The sequence below is a fragment of the Apus apus genome, chromosome 5, assembly GCF_020740795.1.
Source record: "Apus apus isolate bApuApu2 chromosome 5, bApuApu2.pri.cur, whole genome shotgun sequence".
Taxonomy (NCBI): domain Eukaryota; kingdom Metazoa; phylum Chordata; class Aves; order Apodiformes; family Apodidae; genus Apus; species Apus apus.
Genome location: NC_067286.1, coordinates 11,040,284 through 11,057,734, shown reverse-complemented (window position 1 = coordinate 11,057,734; position 17,451 = coordinate 11,040,284). Strand labels below are relative to the sequence as shown.

The following is a 17,451-nucleotide window of genomic DNA, read 5'->3' as shown; positions in this document are numbered from 1 at the left end:
ATGTACTATGTATCCGTTCAAAACCAAAGTACACCAAATAAAATCTTAAGGATCAAAGAAGACATTTTGGCACCTGTGTTTGCAAGTGATACTGCAAACCCACTCAATAACAGCTAACAAGAATCCCCAGATTCCTGTTTTAACTTTAAAGTATGTTTGCTTTTATAAAAGTAATTTACTCAATTATAACCTTTGTATGAAAGAACTTTTAATGGATACAATAAAAGCCCTTGACTGGAGAGCGTTTGGAAATATTGACAGAATTTTAACCACCACCTTACTATTCTCTTCCATGACCCCACTCATATTCTTAAGTACCTGACAAGTAACCACATTATCCTCTCTCAAAATTCAACAAAATACTGCTTTTGTGCCATGCCTATAAAAACTTCAGACATAGTTAACCTACTGGTAGACAGAATCACCACCGATAATGATGACTAATACTGCTCCCCAGCTTCCTCACAGTACCTCAAACTGCCTGGCTTCAAGTATTATTACTTATTTCAAATTATATTGTAAGCTCTTGAGGAAAAGGATCTTTATCTTTGTTTTCTCTTGTATGAAAGCAAGATCAGCACTTCTGGTCCATAATTAGGGCTCCTGGATTTCCCAGTAATGCAAATAATGCTAATATACACATTTGGCAATATTGTAAAATACACTTAATCAATTTGAATATCTGCAAAATTACTAATATCTCTGAATGAAAAACTGTTAAAGAAGATGATACATGGAAAATATATTTACATATTAAATTAATTTTAGATTAAAAAACCTAGCTTATATACAAAGTCTGCATGATTTTTTAAGTTGCACTAGCATCAGAAGTCTAGGAACTGACCTCAACGTAAGGATAAAGGTACATTTCTTCCTTACAAAATATGAATCACTTGCACGGATTAACATCCAACCCCACCCCTGCTAAACAGGGCATGTGTGTCACACCCTTTTACACTTTTCACCAACATGACCACTCTCTTCTGACAAGCCAGACTGGTATCTGGAGTTGAAACATTACAATCTGATAATACAAAGAAGCATTAGGGCTCTGACACTGAAGGAACAGAAAAATCCAACGGTGAAAGCTAATAAATATTCCTTTGATACTTATTACTTAATTTGAAGTACTGCAGAAAAAGCTTCCTTCTCTCCTGTGTGATGTCCTAAAATTCACTGCTGTTTGTTTTAGAAGAGTTACATAGCAAATACGAACAACAAAGTGTGCCTACAAGTAATTTCTTTTGTGGATAAGCTGCTTCTGTAGTACCCACTCGATGACATGCACATGTTCTTGCTGGCTTTTAAGCAGGCAACTTAATGTATTTCTACATGTAAGGGACTACTGAGAATGTATAAATAAGTACAATATTGAAAATAATGTTACTTAATACAATTTCAGTCACAAAAACATTTCCACAGACTGAAGTAGTATCAGAACTTGCAGAATAGAGATACAAGATGAAAATTAATGGAAGAAGACAAAACTCTTTGTCAAGACAATAAAGGAAGTCTTTCAGGATGGGAGTTTCCTACATAAAAGTCAGCAGTTCAAGAGTGGAGAATTTTTAAAGTAGAAATCATTGCATTCCAAGCTCATCAGAATAAGACAGAAGTGTTTAGAAGGAAATACAGTAACTAGCTGCAAGATGAAAATATTTCAGTATAGAAAGCTAACACATGACAGAAAGCCCATCTTTATAGAAGGCTAAAAGCAAGCTGATGGTTATAAGAATCAACTGGGCCAAGAGCAGTTGTGCAGAAATACAAGTTAAGAATGAAAACTCCTATCAAATGTAAAAAAACCAAATTCATTTTGCTTTTCAAAATTAACTGTATCATCCAATAACTTTATGCAATTAACTGGCATTTACACAAATTCTAAAATAGAGATTAACATAGTATTATTTGTTTAAACTAACAGAGATGTCGTTAGCACCAATTTTTCCACTGTTTCCCAGAGTAGAGCTGGTCTAATATTCCACTTATTCCAGTTGATACTAATTTTAAAATTGTAAAATTTGACAGAGACGTAGAGATGGAATCAACTCTTCACCACCACCAGATTTCCACATCAGCCTTTCATTAGGCAGCTTCTCTGTGACTTTGCAGCTGATGCTATATAACGTAACTAACCTTGATTTGGGTCTCCTGAAAAAGTGTTTGATGGTAATAGTTACAAAATGATAATCTACTCTGAATTTCTCTGATACTGCCTCTTTACTCTCCCACCACAGCCCTTATCCTTATATCTGGGAATCCTTCCCACACCTAAGAAGCTCTGCAGTAAAGTGGTCATTTATTTAACATTTCAAGCAGGAGAGGTCTTCTTCCACTGAATGTGTGTCATAACTGTTAGTGAAACTTGGTAATTCACTTCAACTGGGAAAGTATTACACTCTAATGAATTTCATTTTATCATTATGCTATGCAAAAGAGCATATATATTTCTCTGCAGAAAACATCAGAATTATTTATATTGGTGTTTTAACATGGAATAACTTCCAGTTTCACATTTACCATTAACTTATCATTAATGGTAAATTCTGAATGCTGGATAACAAAAGTTGGCAAGTGAATTACTATCTACCATGAAACATGGCAGAATAGCTTTAAAATTTTACGGGAACACAAATGATGATACTCAGTTTAAGCATAAAATTTTAATTTAAAAAAATTGAAAAAAATCCCCTGTAAGTGAGAAAATTTTATTATAATCTGCACATTCAGGTTCTGCAATGGTTGAGGGTTGTAAGAAAGAATGTCTGATCAGACTGCTCCACATCTCCTCAGTTGAAAAGGAAGGGAAGATTCAAGATGTGGACTGTGACTCTGACTTGGCATGGAACAGCAGTGAGGAAGAGAGCTTTTGCTCTGCTTGTTGTCCAGTGGGGAGGTTGAAACTCGTGCCTGCCCTTGATCATCACTCTTGCTGCACACTAAACTTTAAAATGCAGCACAACCAACATAACGGAGAGCATCCAAATCCTGTGAGTTCGACAATGCCAACTATATGATCAAACTGACTTCCTTGATGAGTTAGTAAAATGAAAATATTATTAAAATATGTCCTTTTCAGCTTGTCCTTTCTTCCCCCATGTAGAAAAACACCTCTTTTTCTGCAGCACCAGGGAATACTACAGCTCTAATTTATACACAGAAAGTATGACAGCCTACCAAACACACATGGATCATCTGTAGCAAAAAATGTGGAAAAATTATTTTATCTTCATGCATAAATACATTTTATTTATACTGTTTCAATTCTAAACCAAATTCCAACAGTATTACTAATGGTAAACTAAAACCTTTTCCTAACCCAGAAGCAACAGTGTTTGTTTTTGTGACATTAACAGTACACACCAAAGTCCACTGTCACTGATGAGTCACATTTTGCTAACAGCTTGTGTCCAATATTTATAATTTTTAAAAAGCATTGTGACTATTTCTCCTAGAAAAATTCAGTTATTTATCCAGGCCACAAATATGTAACCAGCACTGACTTCCTGTCTATGAATTTAATCCCACAACCTATGAGTTAAGAGTGCAATCAAATCCTGCCTGATCAAGTTTCACAGGAGATCACTCCTCAGACTTCAGGAGTTGGAATTCTGAAATTTCACCAGACATCCCAAAAGCTGATAGTATGCTGTACCCAGGGTGTTGCTTCTTGTTGTTTTCATTAGATATATGTAGAAACACCCTAATCTTTACACAAGCAAAAACATGAATAGAAGACCTGTTAGATCATGCAAGCTTATTCCTGTCTATACATTTTTTACTGTCTTCCCAAGAATACTTTAAAATATCTCAACAGTAGAGCACTGACTACTTGATGAGAAGACCATTCCAGAATCTTATCAATATCACCTTAGGATGTTTCTCTTGCCACTTAGTTTCTTGGTTTCATCTGCTGGACTCACAGGAAAACACATCTGTCTCCTTATTTATATACCTCAAACACTTGGTGTCTGCACTACATGCGGCCATGTACCATAAAGCTACTTAGGAAGAACAGGTAGTAGCTTCATTAGTGCTCTTTGTGCTAGGTAAATCAAATGAAACCTAAGATTTCATACACACACAACAGTCCTTTCACAAAGGAACTGTGATGTTGCGTAACTTCTTTTCATTATTTCATCTGAAGCAACAGGAATGACATTAACAATGAAATGTTGTGACATGAAATCGCATCATAATTTCCCATAAAAAAATCTAGAGCAAGCATAGATGATAAAAAATATATTTGGCAGATGTAACTCTGTAACATTTTTAAATTTACTACAAGCTTTCTCACTGCTAACTCAATTTGGAATACCACTTGTGCAGTAACACCAAGGCAAACACAAATGAAAACTTGTGTCACCATTGAGAGTCCCAATTCCTGTCTATTCCTGGCTACCAAGAACACTGTGCTGTTTCAACAGGGCTAGGTGAAATAATATTTCATATGCAGCTGGCATTAAACATGGTATTCTGATAATGGAAACATCAATAAAAACAAGTGCCAAACACGACTTCACCATGTTTTGGAAAGCAGAAACACAATCACAGTGATGGCAGAAGTATGACAGTCCAGCATACTGAGGCAAGAATATTGGAATACCTGTGCTCTGCCGACAGAAAAATGAAATGCAGCTTGAAGTGTGTGTGTCCATGTTTGTGTAAACTACACTGCACATGGTAATTAAATAAAATTGACAAGCAACTCAGCTGATTAGGCCATGACATAGTTTGACAGTACAAACATACCTGTTTTCCTGAGGGTATTTTAATAAAAAACAAATAATCCCCCAAATGACCTTAATTTTAGTTTGTACATTCCTCTGGACTTACCAGAGACAGAACAGCAATATGGTGTTTCAAGCAACAAAACTTCAATTGTTCTATCTAAGATTTCAGTGAAGGGAAACCCAGTGGAAAGAGAACTTATAAACTGTTAGTACATTAGAAAGGAGGAAGCTTAACGGAGAAAAGTAAAGCAGCAGGAGTTGACATTATTTCTCCCCAAAACAGGGGAAGAGGAACATTTGTTTAGTGTAACTTTAGAGCACGAATCCCTCCAAAGGGTTGTAGAGATGTTAATGGAATAGAAAAATTATACCTATTTTGCTTAAATCAAGAATACTGATACAGAACATTGTTTCTACACAGGTTCATGCCAGGCAGAGCATACTCTAGTCTAGGATACAATTTTGAAACACTGTAGAGAACCTGAAAAATGCTCCAAAAAGTGTAATTTTAGTCAAGTTCCAAAACCAACCTTAAACTGTTAATTTTAACTAATCACTGTGAAGTCTGTCTACTGATCTTATGCCCTGAACGACACATCAGTTTGTGTTTAGTATGAATAGTTTCATACCAAAATAAGTACTTTTGCCAAAGAATTGTATCTAATGGGACATACCAAAGGGGGCCATCACTGAACCTGAGGATTAGATCTGGGAAAAACAAAATTCTTTTTCTATTATGCATTAACAGCTGGCTTTTGCGAGCTAACAGTCAGGTTATTTCAATTTTTAATTCAGGTCTGGAACATTTAAAAAATTGTCATGCCTCTTACATCCAGGTACTCAACAGTTTCCTGAGTGTATAGCTTTAGAGCTAAACAGTAAGTATAGGACTAGGTCATTACACAAAATATTGCAGGGAATTTTTTGAGAGAGAAATGTTGTGAGGTCTCAACAGTCCTGCCAAAATTACAAGCGTGCAAAAGAAATTAATTCAAGATATTCTATAGTCAAATCTAGCTTTTTACTCTACTTATTAAAACTCATTAAGCTTATTTCAACACTCATGACACTCCACACACACAAAAAGTGGAGTTTTTTACTGGCTTTTTTCCCCCCCCCTACTTGATCAAACTTTACCAAATGAGGAACCAAAACCACACTGCTGCAACTCCACCTAATACTCTGTACCTTTCAAGGTAAAAAAGATATGTGGAATCTCTTGGCCATTTTTATTAGAGGAACTGAAGATAAAAAAATAAATCAAATTTGAACTCAGGCTTTCTTTGTAACACAGGATTAATGCAGTAGCAAGAATAAAATAGGGAATGGCCTCAAGCTGTGCCAGGGGAGGTTTAGACTGGACATTAGGAAGAACTTTTTCACTGAAAGGGTCGTCATACACTGGAACATGCTGCCTAGGGAGGTGGTTGAGTCACCATCCCTGGATGTGTTTAAAAGTTGTCTAGAGGTGGTGCTTGGGAACACGGCTTAATGTGGGACTGGGTAGAGGGGGGTTAATGGTTGGACTCGATGATCTTAAAGGTCTGTTCCAACCTAAGTGACTCTGATTCTGTGAAATGGAAAATCTCTATAGCTCATTAACTTTTTCTCCAAATTAAGTATTAGTAGCTGCAAAAAATGACGATATGTGATTCTGCTACTTGAGGACTTAAAAGAGAGGGAAGACCAAAAAGACTAACTTGTAATTAAAGATGTGTTTATTTGCTGGGAGTGAAAAATCGAATGTCCTACTAGCTTATATAAGGGGATGAAAATACTCTGCAGACCCTTCCCAGAAAGCAGTTGTGGGGTATTATGTACAGATAAAAAATAAAGCTCATTTAAATACAACTTTTTCATAGTTCAAACCATCAGAAGAGACAAAATCTAACACATTATGCTATATGCATGTAGTAAGTACTGACTTAAATAGAAGATTTCAAGAAACTTCCTATGCATATGACTTAGTCAAAATTGCTTTTCAGCAGTTATTTCTGTGTTCTATGACTGGGGAAGTTCCACATTTAAAAAAAAACACTACATAATAGATATTTTAATGTTAGAATGTTTAGTGTAATTTAAATTAAATGTAATGAAAAAGCACTGATTTGATTTCTCAGCTTGTTGTTGCAGAAATCTTAGCTTCTCTTCAGTCAAAACAAGAATCTCTTCACATTTTATTTATGGCTAATCATAACTGCCTCATACACCATCTGAAGGATGGAAGGTTTTATTTTTCTTTATTTCTATCAGATTATTAATGTTGAGCTGGACTGTCACAGTAACTACTTTTGCTGTACCTCAATGATGTACCAATTACCAATGACTAAACACTTATATCCCAAACTGGGTTATATATAACAACAACCACATTAAACAAAGATTATTTAATACTGCAACCAAGTCAACATTCTGAACTTCTGTCCTCACAGATGTACATCCTAAAAAAGTGGCACTTGAGCTAACCAGAACTGGTGAAAATGCTACTGTATTGGGAAGTGGAAATAACTACAGCCACACTACAAAAGTTCTGCTTTTGAAATAACTACTTGCAGAATTTCCATTATTTACTTATTCATTTTTACTATCATATTATGTTTTGGTACTGTCAAACACTATGCAAAAAAAAGAAAACAAAAGCCAACACAAACAATTGGAACACAATTATACAGTTAAAAGAAGCATTTCCAATATTCTTCAAAGTTAACAACTACACAGACTAAAAAAATGTAACATGTACTTTTTGGCCAATAATTAACATGCCAAATTAAACAAAAAAGTACTCTAATATAATTTTTTACACAATAATATGAGAAATCACTCTTTTCCACAATTTTAGTGACTACTTATAATTAAATGATAATTCTCTAATCCATCATGTAAGTCTGCATTTATTTGTGGGTCAAGTAAGTGTAATTCTGAAGCAATGTTCATAACAGTCTATTGAAAGACTTCCACTGACATGAATCCATTTTAGAATGAACCTTCCTACCCACCATGTATCACTTGTCACTTTCTTTATTTTAACAATGTACATAAATGTAAAAAATTACAAAATTGGAGTGATTTTCAAGAAAAACTTACCCTATAAAAAGCAGTTGTCAGTGGTAGCAACGCTGCAGCAATGCTATATTCCTCTGAAGATGAACAATCCTTCAAGAAAAACATAGGAAGAAAATAAGCAAAAGCATTTTCAATGTTACGCATGATAACTTCATTTCTGCCTCTGACAAACTTCCCATACCCAATGTAACCTTTAATCCCTTAATTTCATGTAAGGATAACATACATTTATGTATGTGCATGTGTGTATACATATACATATCCTCCTTCGATTTCTGCTAGGTAGGTATTGCTATAATTCTTCCCACTTAAGGAATTTATCAGCAGCTTTCTCACACCTGTGTCTGAAATACAATTTCACCAACATAGTTTACATACAAAAAGGAAAACACTCCTCATTTAGGAAACAATAAAAAGGCAGGTTGCTTCCATTTGCGTCAACAGCAAATCTGACTAAAATGAAATCTATGCGATGACCAAATAATGTACTTTCAAAAAATTTACACAAAGAAACAGACATTTATTTGGTGGTGAGGTGATGAAATAATAACCTCCACAGCCTATGAAATAGTTTGGCACAAGGTTAAGTTTAAAAGAAGATGAAAACCTGGATTTTCAGTCTCAGAATGGTTCACTCAACAGTCAGATGTGTCATTCGTGTCTCTCTAGGTTGAAAAGAGTATGCCAAAGTAAATCAGCTCCTAATTGCACTGATGAAAATAGTGATTTTTATTACAAGTCTTTTAAAAGAAACCAGAATTGGAATGTAACTCAATATTTAAAAAACATACTACATTAATTTTTTAAGATTAAACAAAAAAAAACAACTTGGAAAAAATTTAGAAAAACTACATGAGTTAAAAAGATCCTTTTTCTTAGTTACAGTTTCAGTTATTTTAATCACTTTTTTTTTTTTGTAGTTACTAGGTTTTTTTCATTAGCTCTTTTGTCAACACTGAAGAACACAATAACGCACATAGTTCTACTAGACAAATGTATCACCGTTGTGCCCCTGGATGACAAATGGCACAACAGCATTTCCACTTGAACAATCCATTTCAATATTTTTAACATTCATTCCTACGACGGGCACACTACAACTCATATCACACTCTTATTAACTATCTCCAGCATCTGACCTAATTCCAAAATGGAAATATCTCTAGTGTTCCTCTTCCAGACTTTTCATTTATGCCTTCATGTCATACCATAATTTTCTAAAACACAGAACTGTAGCAAAAACTTGGCACCAGCCAACTGTGATAGCAGAAATATAAAAACTGCATTACAGGAACAATCACACTAAGGATAATTAGGATTTTCTTTCTATTCATCTCACTCTTCTGTCTTAAATGGTTGCTGAGGGTTTATGGACTGCAGGTTTAAAACAACGGACCAAAAAACTCATCACAAGACTATCTTGCTTCTCCTTACTTTCAAAGTCCATTTCACCCTTTGTGATTTTCTAATAACAAATACTTAATCTTCTATTACTTCAATCAAGCTCACCTAAACAGAATACCAATGTCCATACACAGTTCAATATAGCAGCATTTAGAAAACTCCTTACATACATATTCTGAACCAAAGAGGTGTACAACAAGTTCAGAGATGTGAAGCTTTATTTCTGCACAGAGTTGCTGAAGATTTTAACATGCATTTATGCTAACTGCACAAGGGAAACAAAAGGTGTGCAAGTGCTCACACTTCATAACACATTCCAATCTGGTAGGGGAAAACAGTAAGAAAAGTGGACACTGAGAAAGTCAATATATGTTTTAATGATGCCTTTCAGTACTGTGATAGGTATATTAAAAAAATAATTAGATTTTAAGATGTCAGAAGAGTTAAGACTAAAGGACATAGCCTCAGCTGCTTTTCATTTTCAATTTCTGCATAATTTCCTATTGTTATCCATATCCTTAACCTCAGTTTGGAATTTAACACATGGATTTGTAGTTTAATATAAATATATGATAACTATTGTTATTATTTTTTCATGTAACCAGAAAACCTCCCATTTAAAGTGAGACTTCACGACCTTTAGGAATGTTCAACAGTTTTAAAAGAAATGCATATCTTATTTCTGTATGTACTTATTTATGACCAGGTATAAAATGATCCATCCTCTTTGTTTCTAGTTACCTACTTAATCCCTTAGCTCAAGTTATTTGTCAAGAGTTTTGGCTTTTACCCAAAATATACATAAAAATATCTTTATAAAAACTGAACAATGTATCTTCACCTAGAGAGCATTCAATACTCCAAGAGCTAACATATGTCTCAAAGATATATATCATCACCACATAAACAACACAGTAGATTATTTTTCCATTCCTTCTTGCAAGTATGAAATTCTCCACATACTCAATGTCAGCAGTACCTCCTGGACTTGCAGTATGGATGTATGATTTGTATATATTTTATTCTTCTCCAGCATAAGACAAGAAATGTAAAAAGATGTCATTACTTAGGAATAAAGTGTAACACTGCTGTTTTAAGAATAGTAAAATTAATTACTTACTGCTTTGTAGCTGCAAGAGGGAATGCCATTGTTAACAGAGACGTGGCACTAAAATCTTACCTTCTCCATTTCACAGGCAAACCGAAGTACTGGAAATGTAATATATGTATTGTATGCAATTAATTTAGACTTCCAAAACAAAACAATCCAGCTGCCTTTACCAATTGTGAAAAATCTCTCTTACTACTACTCCAGAGGTAGACAAGTCAAATACCATAAAATAACTGAAGCTGCTCTCCTCAATTTGCACCGAATGTAGCTGAAACGTATTTGGGAAACAAAAAATTACAATTCTCAGCAAATTAATTTCCTAAAAACAAGTCTTATGACAGTGAAATATGGCCTGCTTTGACTCAATGCCTGAGTGAACACCTGGCACATTATTCCAGCCATACTGATCATATATCCAGATAGTTGCTGAAATCTGTAGCAGATTGGAAGTGTTACAGGAATTCATGCACATTTAAAATAGTTTTGCTATACTGAATTGACAAGTGAATAATGAAACAAGAATGCTTTTCCTTACATTACTTTGATAATACATGTGATTTATGTTCCACATAAATAAATATGCAGCAAAAGTTTGGTGGTTTGATATTGTCATTACATTGCAGAACTGACAACTAGGAAGTTACAGATTTTGATTCCTTTGATGGACACTTGGGACTGCCAGCATCTGGTGAGGCAGTGATGGCTCTTGGAATCTGGTAGGAAGCTTAGACTTCTGGTATTGGAGAGGAGAGGCAACTCTCCCCATTCTTGACTTCAGAACAAGTACTGGCCTGCACTTCCATTTCAAAATGAAAGTTTGAAAAATCAGTTATTTTATGTCAACACTAAGTTGAGATGCCCTCAAAAATCTGATCCTAGCCATAACAGCTAAGAAAAGTCACTCCAGGAAAAGAGAAGGTGCAGGCCCAGATTCAACAACACCCTGAAGCACCCTTTGATGTTCCGCTGACCACAAGAGCAACCCAAAGTGTGTGAAACACAGTGACAGTTTAGCACAAGCTTATATACCTTCCTGAACAGGCTGCAGCAAATAACACCTGATACTTAGGGATTTCTACTTTCTCCTAGTTGCATTATAAAAATATAGGAAATATATCTAAAATATCTGTTAACATCTGGAATGCAATACTCTTTTTAAATCCATCTTCATAGTCTCCCTCATTAATTGCTAGCTGATAGAGTATGTTTCCTGTGTTAAGCCACATTCTGGTTTGGGCAGTAAGCTTTTTAGACAGACACGACATTTTTAATATTCCACAGAAATCTGAGTATGCTGAAAACTTGAGACCAAATTTTGCTTTACATTCAGCAGCACTATAAATAAATGGAATTACCCTCAGGCCTGACTACCACATGAAATTAATGCAACATGCAGTGAATGCATTCAAACTAAAAAGCTAAACGTGGCAGCTCTTGATCCATATTTTTTTTGCAGTACAGTATGATGCATGTATGCTTTATTAAAAATACTGCTAAAGTCACCCTCAACACTGCACTGTCCCTCTCGACAAGCATTTGATGTTGCCCATTTTCATGAAGACCAAGAGCATTCATTACCACACAATAACCTCATAATGAATCATGAAAAAAATGCCAGAAACTTCAGCGTTGTTTGTGTTCTTAAAGCACCAGGAAAAGAATTATTAAGGCAGGAAGTGCAAGGCAACCATAAACTGTACATAAACAGTACACTGGCTACAAAATTACAGGTGAAACATTGGTTCCAAATTCAACAGATCATTTCAATGGTGCCAGGATTTAATCCTTATTGTTACAGATATAGTATGTAGACAGAGTTTTACTGAATCACATTATTTTTATTGTTGATGCAGTTTATATTTTGGAAATCTCAAATGTCAAACCTAACACACAACGCTATTCTTTTTGTTTAAAGCAGTAAGAGAATTCAGCAATCCAGTTTAGAAAAAATGCTTTGTTTGTTAGAAGGAATAGGGACTCACCATGTAGAACTGCAATGTAATTCAAAACTAGAACTGAATTTTAATGAGACAGTTTTGGAAAAAGAATTCACTTTCATTAAATAAGTTGAATAAAGTTAATGCACCCATAGATAACTACAATATCAATGCAATTGAACAATTAAGAATTATACTTTTTATCAAAGAAAACCTATTCCATGTTAATCAATGTTGTGACCACTGTCCTTTATATTCAATTTCAGCAGTTAAAAAATCCAAGTAAACAAACCAATAATTTCACAATGTACTGATTATATCTAATATAATTCTATTCTGACTTGAAAGAAAGGTGAAAAAAAAACATAGTCCTGTTTGTAATTTCCAATGTAACTTTTAAAAGTATTTAAACTACAAGTTTGAACTTCACTGATAAATCCATCTGCTGTAACAACAGTATAATGACATATTTTGCTGGAATAAGTACTAGTATGACAGTAATTACTCACATTACTTATCACTAGCAGCATAAAATTAAAATAAAAAGAAACTCTGGAATCTTCTTATTGAAATAATAAGTAAAATTGTTGTTTCTTTGTCAGTGAAAATTATTCTGCTGTTACTTTCTTTCTAACATTCTTATACAGTTTTGTCTAGTGAAGTTAACATCTTGTTTAACCACTGCACTGCTGTAATGGGATCAAAGCTTTCTGATCTTCCTGTCATCAAAGGCAAAATCAAACCTTTTTGAGACAGCTACAATGTTGTACGCAACTCTTCTGGGTCTTGAGAAGCACAATGACATGCCTAGGAGGTCCCTGCAGCTGACTACCTGTGGACTTCCCTATAGGCAGAACTACAGGAACACAGTCAAAACTTGGAATATACTGCCTTATGTAATTCTCATTATTTCTAAAACTCCTTATTTTGATAAGGATATGTAAAATTACTAACTCGCAAACCCCCTCTTCCTTCATAAATGACCCTAGCACAATTCATGTGTTCCTCATTAACACAAGCTTTTAGTTTAACTTTTTGTTCTACCCAAATACTGTTGTAGTGATTCCCAGTAAATAAAAATCACAACAAACCAACCCCAACAGTGCACTCTTACTGTCTATTGCTTCCAGCTTTAACATTGACCAGAATCACATTTTTGAGGAGCAACTTGTCAGATTGCTACCTGGTTACTATCTGACAGCAACAATTCAACACAAAATCCGTATCAGACAGACTTCATCTATGCTCTGCATTATGCCAGATGTAACACCTTCTTCATCCTCTTCGGCCATTCCATTCATACAAGTGCAAAAGCAGAAGACAAAGGAACTACATCCAACCCAGAAGAATCCCTACCAATTAGTTTTGACTTTGTGGTCTTTCTGCCTGACTAGGAGCCTTCATAATGACCATTTCATTAAGGAACCTACAGTGTAAACAACAGGATGCAAGATGCTGTAGGTCTGCCATTACAGGTAGCAAAAGATCCAGTTTCATTTTAGAAGGATTTCCTTTCTGCAGAGCTTTCCATTTGTCTTTATCTCACCCTTAATTCTCATAAGTTTGTCAGTCCTTGAAACTTGAATTAAACTGATGCAATTCAAACTGAATTACACAAGCACGTAAGTTTCCTTCTGCTTTACTCTGCACATTCACAAGTTAACAAATGCAGCACATTTTCTCTATGCAGTTCCATTATACTTCTGATCTCACAGCAAGCCAAAACAAGAAGCAACATTTACTCAAAGACAAGCTGTCGAGTCCCCCCCCCTTCATTCCCAATAAATACATTTCGGTCTAGGGTTCAAATTAGTAATTTCCTCCTCCTTGTAACAAACTATGTTTAGGAAACCAGAAAATTCAATTTTTATGTGCCTAAATTACACATTTTCCACTGTATTTCTACTGTACCCCAAAAGCGTAAAAAAATTTAACTTTTTTTTGCAAGATACTGATAAAGACAAGAATACCATCCCTTGTATCTAAGCACATCTGAGTTTCTTTAACTGAAATGCCATGCATGTTTCTGAATACTGTCATGAGGCCCATGGCAATAAAGTTCAACATACTCAGGCTGTAATCTTCTCCCAAGGAAATGGTTGGGATGCCAAGATGCCTTTTGACTTTTATTTCACAGCAGGGCTTCATTCACAGTGACTCTGTCCAAACCTTAAACTACACCAGCTGTGATACAAGGTCCTGCACAGTAATTTGTAAAAATATTTGACAAACAACATTCAAATGATAAAATACATTGCAATTAATGACAAAACAGAGATCAATATCCATTAACTACTCAGCTGCAAAGGGGTGATTAATTCGTAATATATCTACAGACTGCAGTGTGCTCCTAAAGCCCTGGTAGACTGAAGCACTTACACAGCAACTGCAAAACATAAATACAGGATACTTTGTAAACCACTTTACAGACAGCCTGGTTAACTGAGTTAAGGAACAACAGAGAAATACTTAAAATATTAGAAGAACTATTAAAATATTCCTATAGAGTCCAGTTATCTGTTAGCAAATCAGCTCACAAGTACACAGTACACATTCTTATGCATTCTAGAAATTCATTTGGTGTGCAGCAGCAACTCTTTTCCTAAACTATAAGCTAAGTCACAAGCTTTCGAACACATAAGAATATAGTTATCTTACTTAATTTTACTGTTCTTCCCAACGTTTCATGCTATTTTCTAATTTAATATACTTTTAATAAAAATACTTCACATCAACAGTGCACGATCTGTATAATTTTTACAACTTAATAGGAATTAACACCTTTTTAAAAATAATTTCTATGGGCATGTAAAGTGATTCACTGAAACATCAGTCTTTCACTTTAGAAAAATATATGGTTTGGATAGAAGTAGAATTTTACATCTACCTTCTGAAAAGCAGAGTCAATTCTCAGCGCAAATCCATTACCAAAAGTTTCTGGGTTTAGTTCACTATGGAGAAATTGAACAAACAATGGCTGATGAAAAGTAACTTGGAAGTAGGGCTCACTGAAAATTTTCCACTTAATATAATGTGATGGCAACATATTTTTTTATTTATGGCAAAAGTCCTCCCTCACATCATCTTAGAAAAGAGAACTTCTGAATGCCAATATTTTCCTTTGGCACTTCCCTAGTCTCCTCTAGATACCTTGCAAAACCTTGGGCAACACCTCAAAGAAGGCAAAGAACAGGTACAAGGAATCTACAGGCTGGACTGTAGGGAGCAAGTCCTCATAGAAGGCATTTCCAGAAACATGAAGAACAAGGAAGTGATTGAGAACAGAAAGCACAGGCTGACCCAGAGCAAATGTCTAACTTCTGTGATGAAATAAGAAGCTCTGTAGCTGAGGAAAGCACAGCACATCTCATGTGCCTTGGCTTTAACTGGGCTTTTGACACTGGCTTCTTTGTTATCCTTGTAGGCAAGATGAGGAGGTATGGTCCAGATGAAGGAGTGGAAAACTGCAGTGTCAGACTCAAAGGCAGTGGTCAGTGGTTCCAAGTTTAACAGGAAGGCAGGCAGGCATGAGTTATGTTTTCAGGGGCTGATACTGTGGCAAACACCACCTAATGTTTTCATTAACAATCTGTAAAATGGCATGAAAGTAATTTTTGCCAAATTTCTGGATGACACCAAATTTGGGGGAGTGATGAATATGCTGGAGGGCAGGACTGCAATCAGATGGCATTACAGCATGTCAGAAACAGACTGACAAGAACCTCTTGAACTTCAGCAAAGACAAAAAAGTTCTGCACAAGGGACAAGGCGACTCCATGCAAAACTTAAGCTACATACGAAGAGCACCTGCAACTATGTGCTTTGTTATACATGTCAAAACAAGACCATGCCCTGAAATTCAGAAAAAGAGAGAAAATTAATTACCTTTTGCTGCTGTTTGCAGATACCAGCAAACTTTGTACAGCTCCAAGGAATTGCAAATATAAGTAATATTGCAGTTTAATTGAACAGGCATTCAACACGAGAAGAAATGGAAATATTGTGAAGTACTGCAATGTCAGAAAAGAAGCACTGCAAGAACAGCAACTGGCAGAAGTGAACAGATTTACAGTAGTGATGTTAAATTTCTCAAAGAAATATGTGAAGTAAAGAGCAAATAATCAGAAACAAAGCGTAAGACTGATGGGAGACAGGAGGGGAAAGAGTATCTTGTATCCAGTAAAAAATGATAAAAACATTAGTCTCAACTAGAGATATGCTCATAGCAGGGGCAAAAGAACAAAGTAATTAATGAGCTCAAGGATCTCATCCAAGAGATGGAAACTATCAGGAGAGTGCAGGACTGAAAGAAGCATGGAAGAACTAAATAAGTATATGAAAGGAAAAAAAAACTATGCTCAACCAGCACAGACAAAGATTACCAGAGAGAAAGTTGATGCCAATGTTTTTCTATTTATTTATTTTAAAAAAATATATATTGAATGCATCTGCAGGGTTCTGGCAGGTGCCCCTGGGAACTTAAGTACATGCTTGTATGGATATCACTGCCTCTGAGAGACGTAGTTTTCACTAACTGCCAAAAGTGGAGTCTCTTTTCAATACATATTTGACATCTTGTTGCTGGACAGCTTTGGTTTTTCTACGCCAACCTTGATAGCGCTGAGCAGCTTTGCTACAGTTTTGGCAGAGGCACCAGTTAGTCTGTGTACAGCTGCACCAAAGGACAAGAAGAACGACAATGACCAGCTGCTTCTGGGAGAAGTTTTCTTGGATCATACGTGTTGGTGCAGCTCCATTTCTGGATTCATGAAACAAGTGTCAGCTGCTGGAAGAGGGTATTTCTGGGATGACCTGCAATGGCTGTAAAATTTCAAGGATGACAGAAGGGAGTTCTGTGGTTTTTTTGAGGTAATTCTACTTACTATAAGGTTATGAATTTTGAATTTAGCCAGCAAGGGCTCTTCCATGCTTAGGCAGGAATGACCATTCATTGTATTAGCTGAACAGGTGAATTTGATAGAACCTAAAAACCCTTGTAGCCAACCCTGCTGCCAGATCTCTCAGTTCCTTAATAGACTGGAATGAAAATTTTCTGTTGCGTTTCAAGAAGTAGTTGCAGTTTTAATAACTTTTATTAAAGTTGTTATACAAGTTGCTTAATCCAAAAATCAAACACTAGAATAGGCCCATTCAACATCATAAACCAATCATGCTACTAAAGTAATTATCAGAAATACCCCAT

General features: G+C 35.4%; 1 protein-coding gene across 5 annotated transcripts in view; it reads right to left on the bottom strand.

Moving 5' to 3' along the window:
• Positions 1–17,451, bottom strand: part of SBF2 (SET binding factor 2) — a 259,204-nt gene that overhangs the window by 69,657 nt on the left and 172,096 nt on the right. For all 5 annotated transcript variants that reach the window (XM_051621099.1, XM_051621095.1, XM_051621096.1 and 2 more), the window contains exon 17: positions 7,818–7,886. In XM_051621099.1, the coding sequence (XP_051477059.1) occupies positions 7,818–7,886 (69 nt within the window). The remainder of the gene's footprint in view (positions 1–7,817; positions 7,887–17,451) is intronic.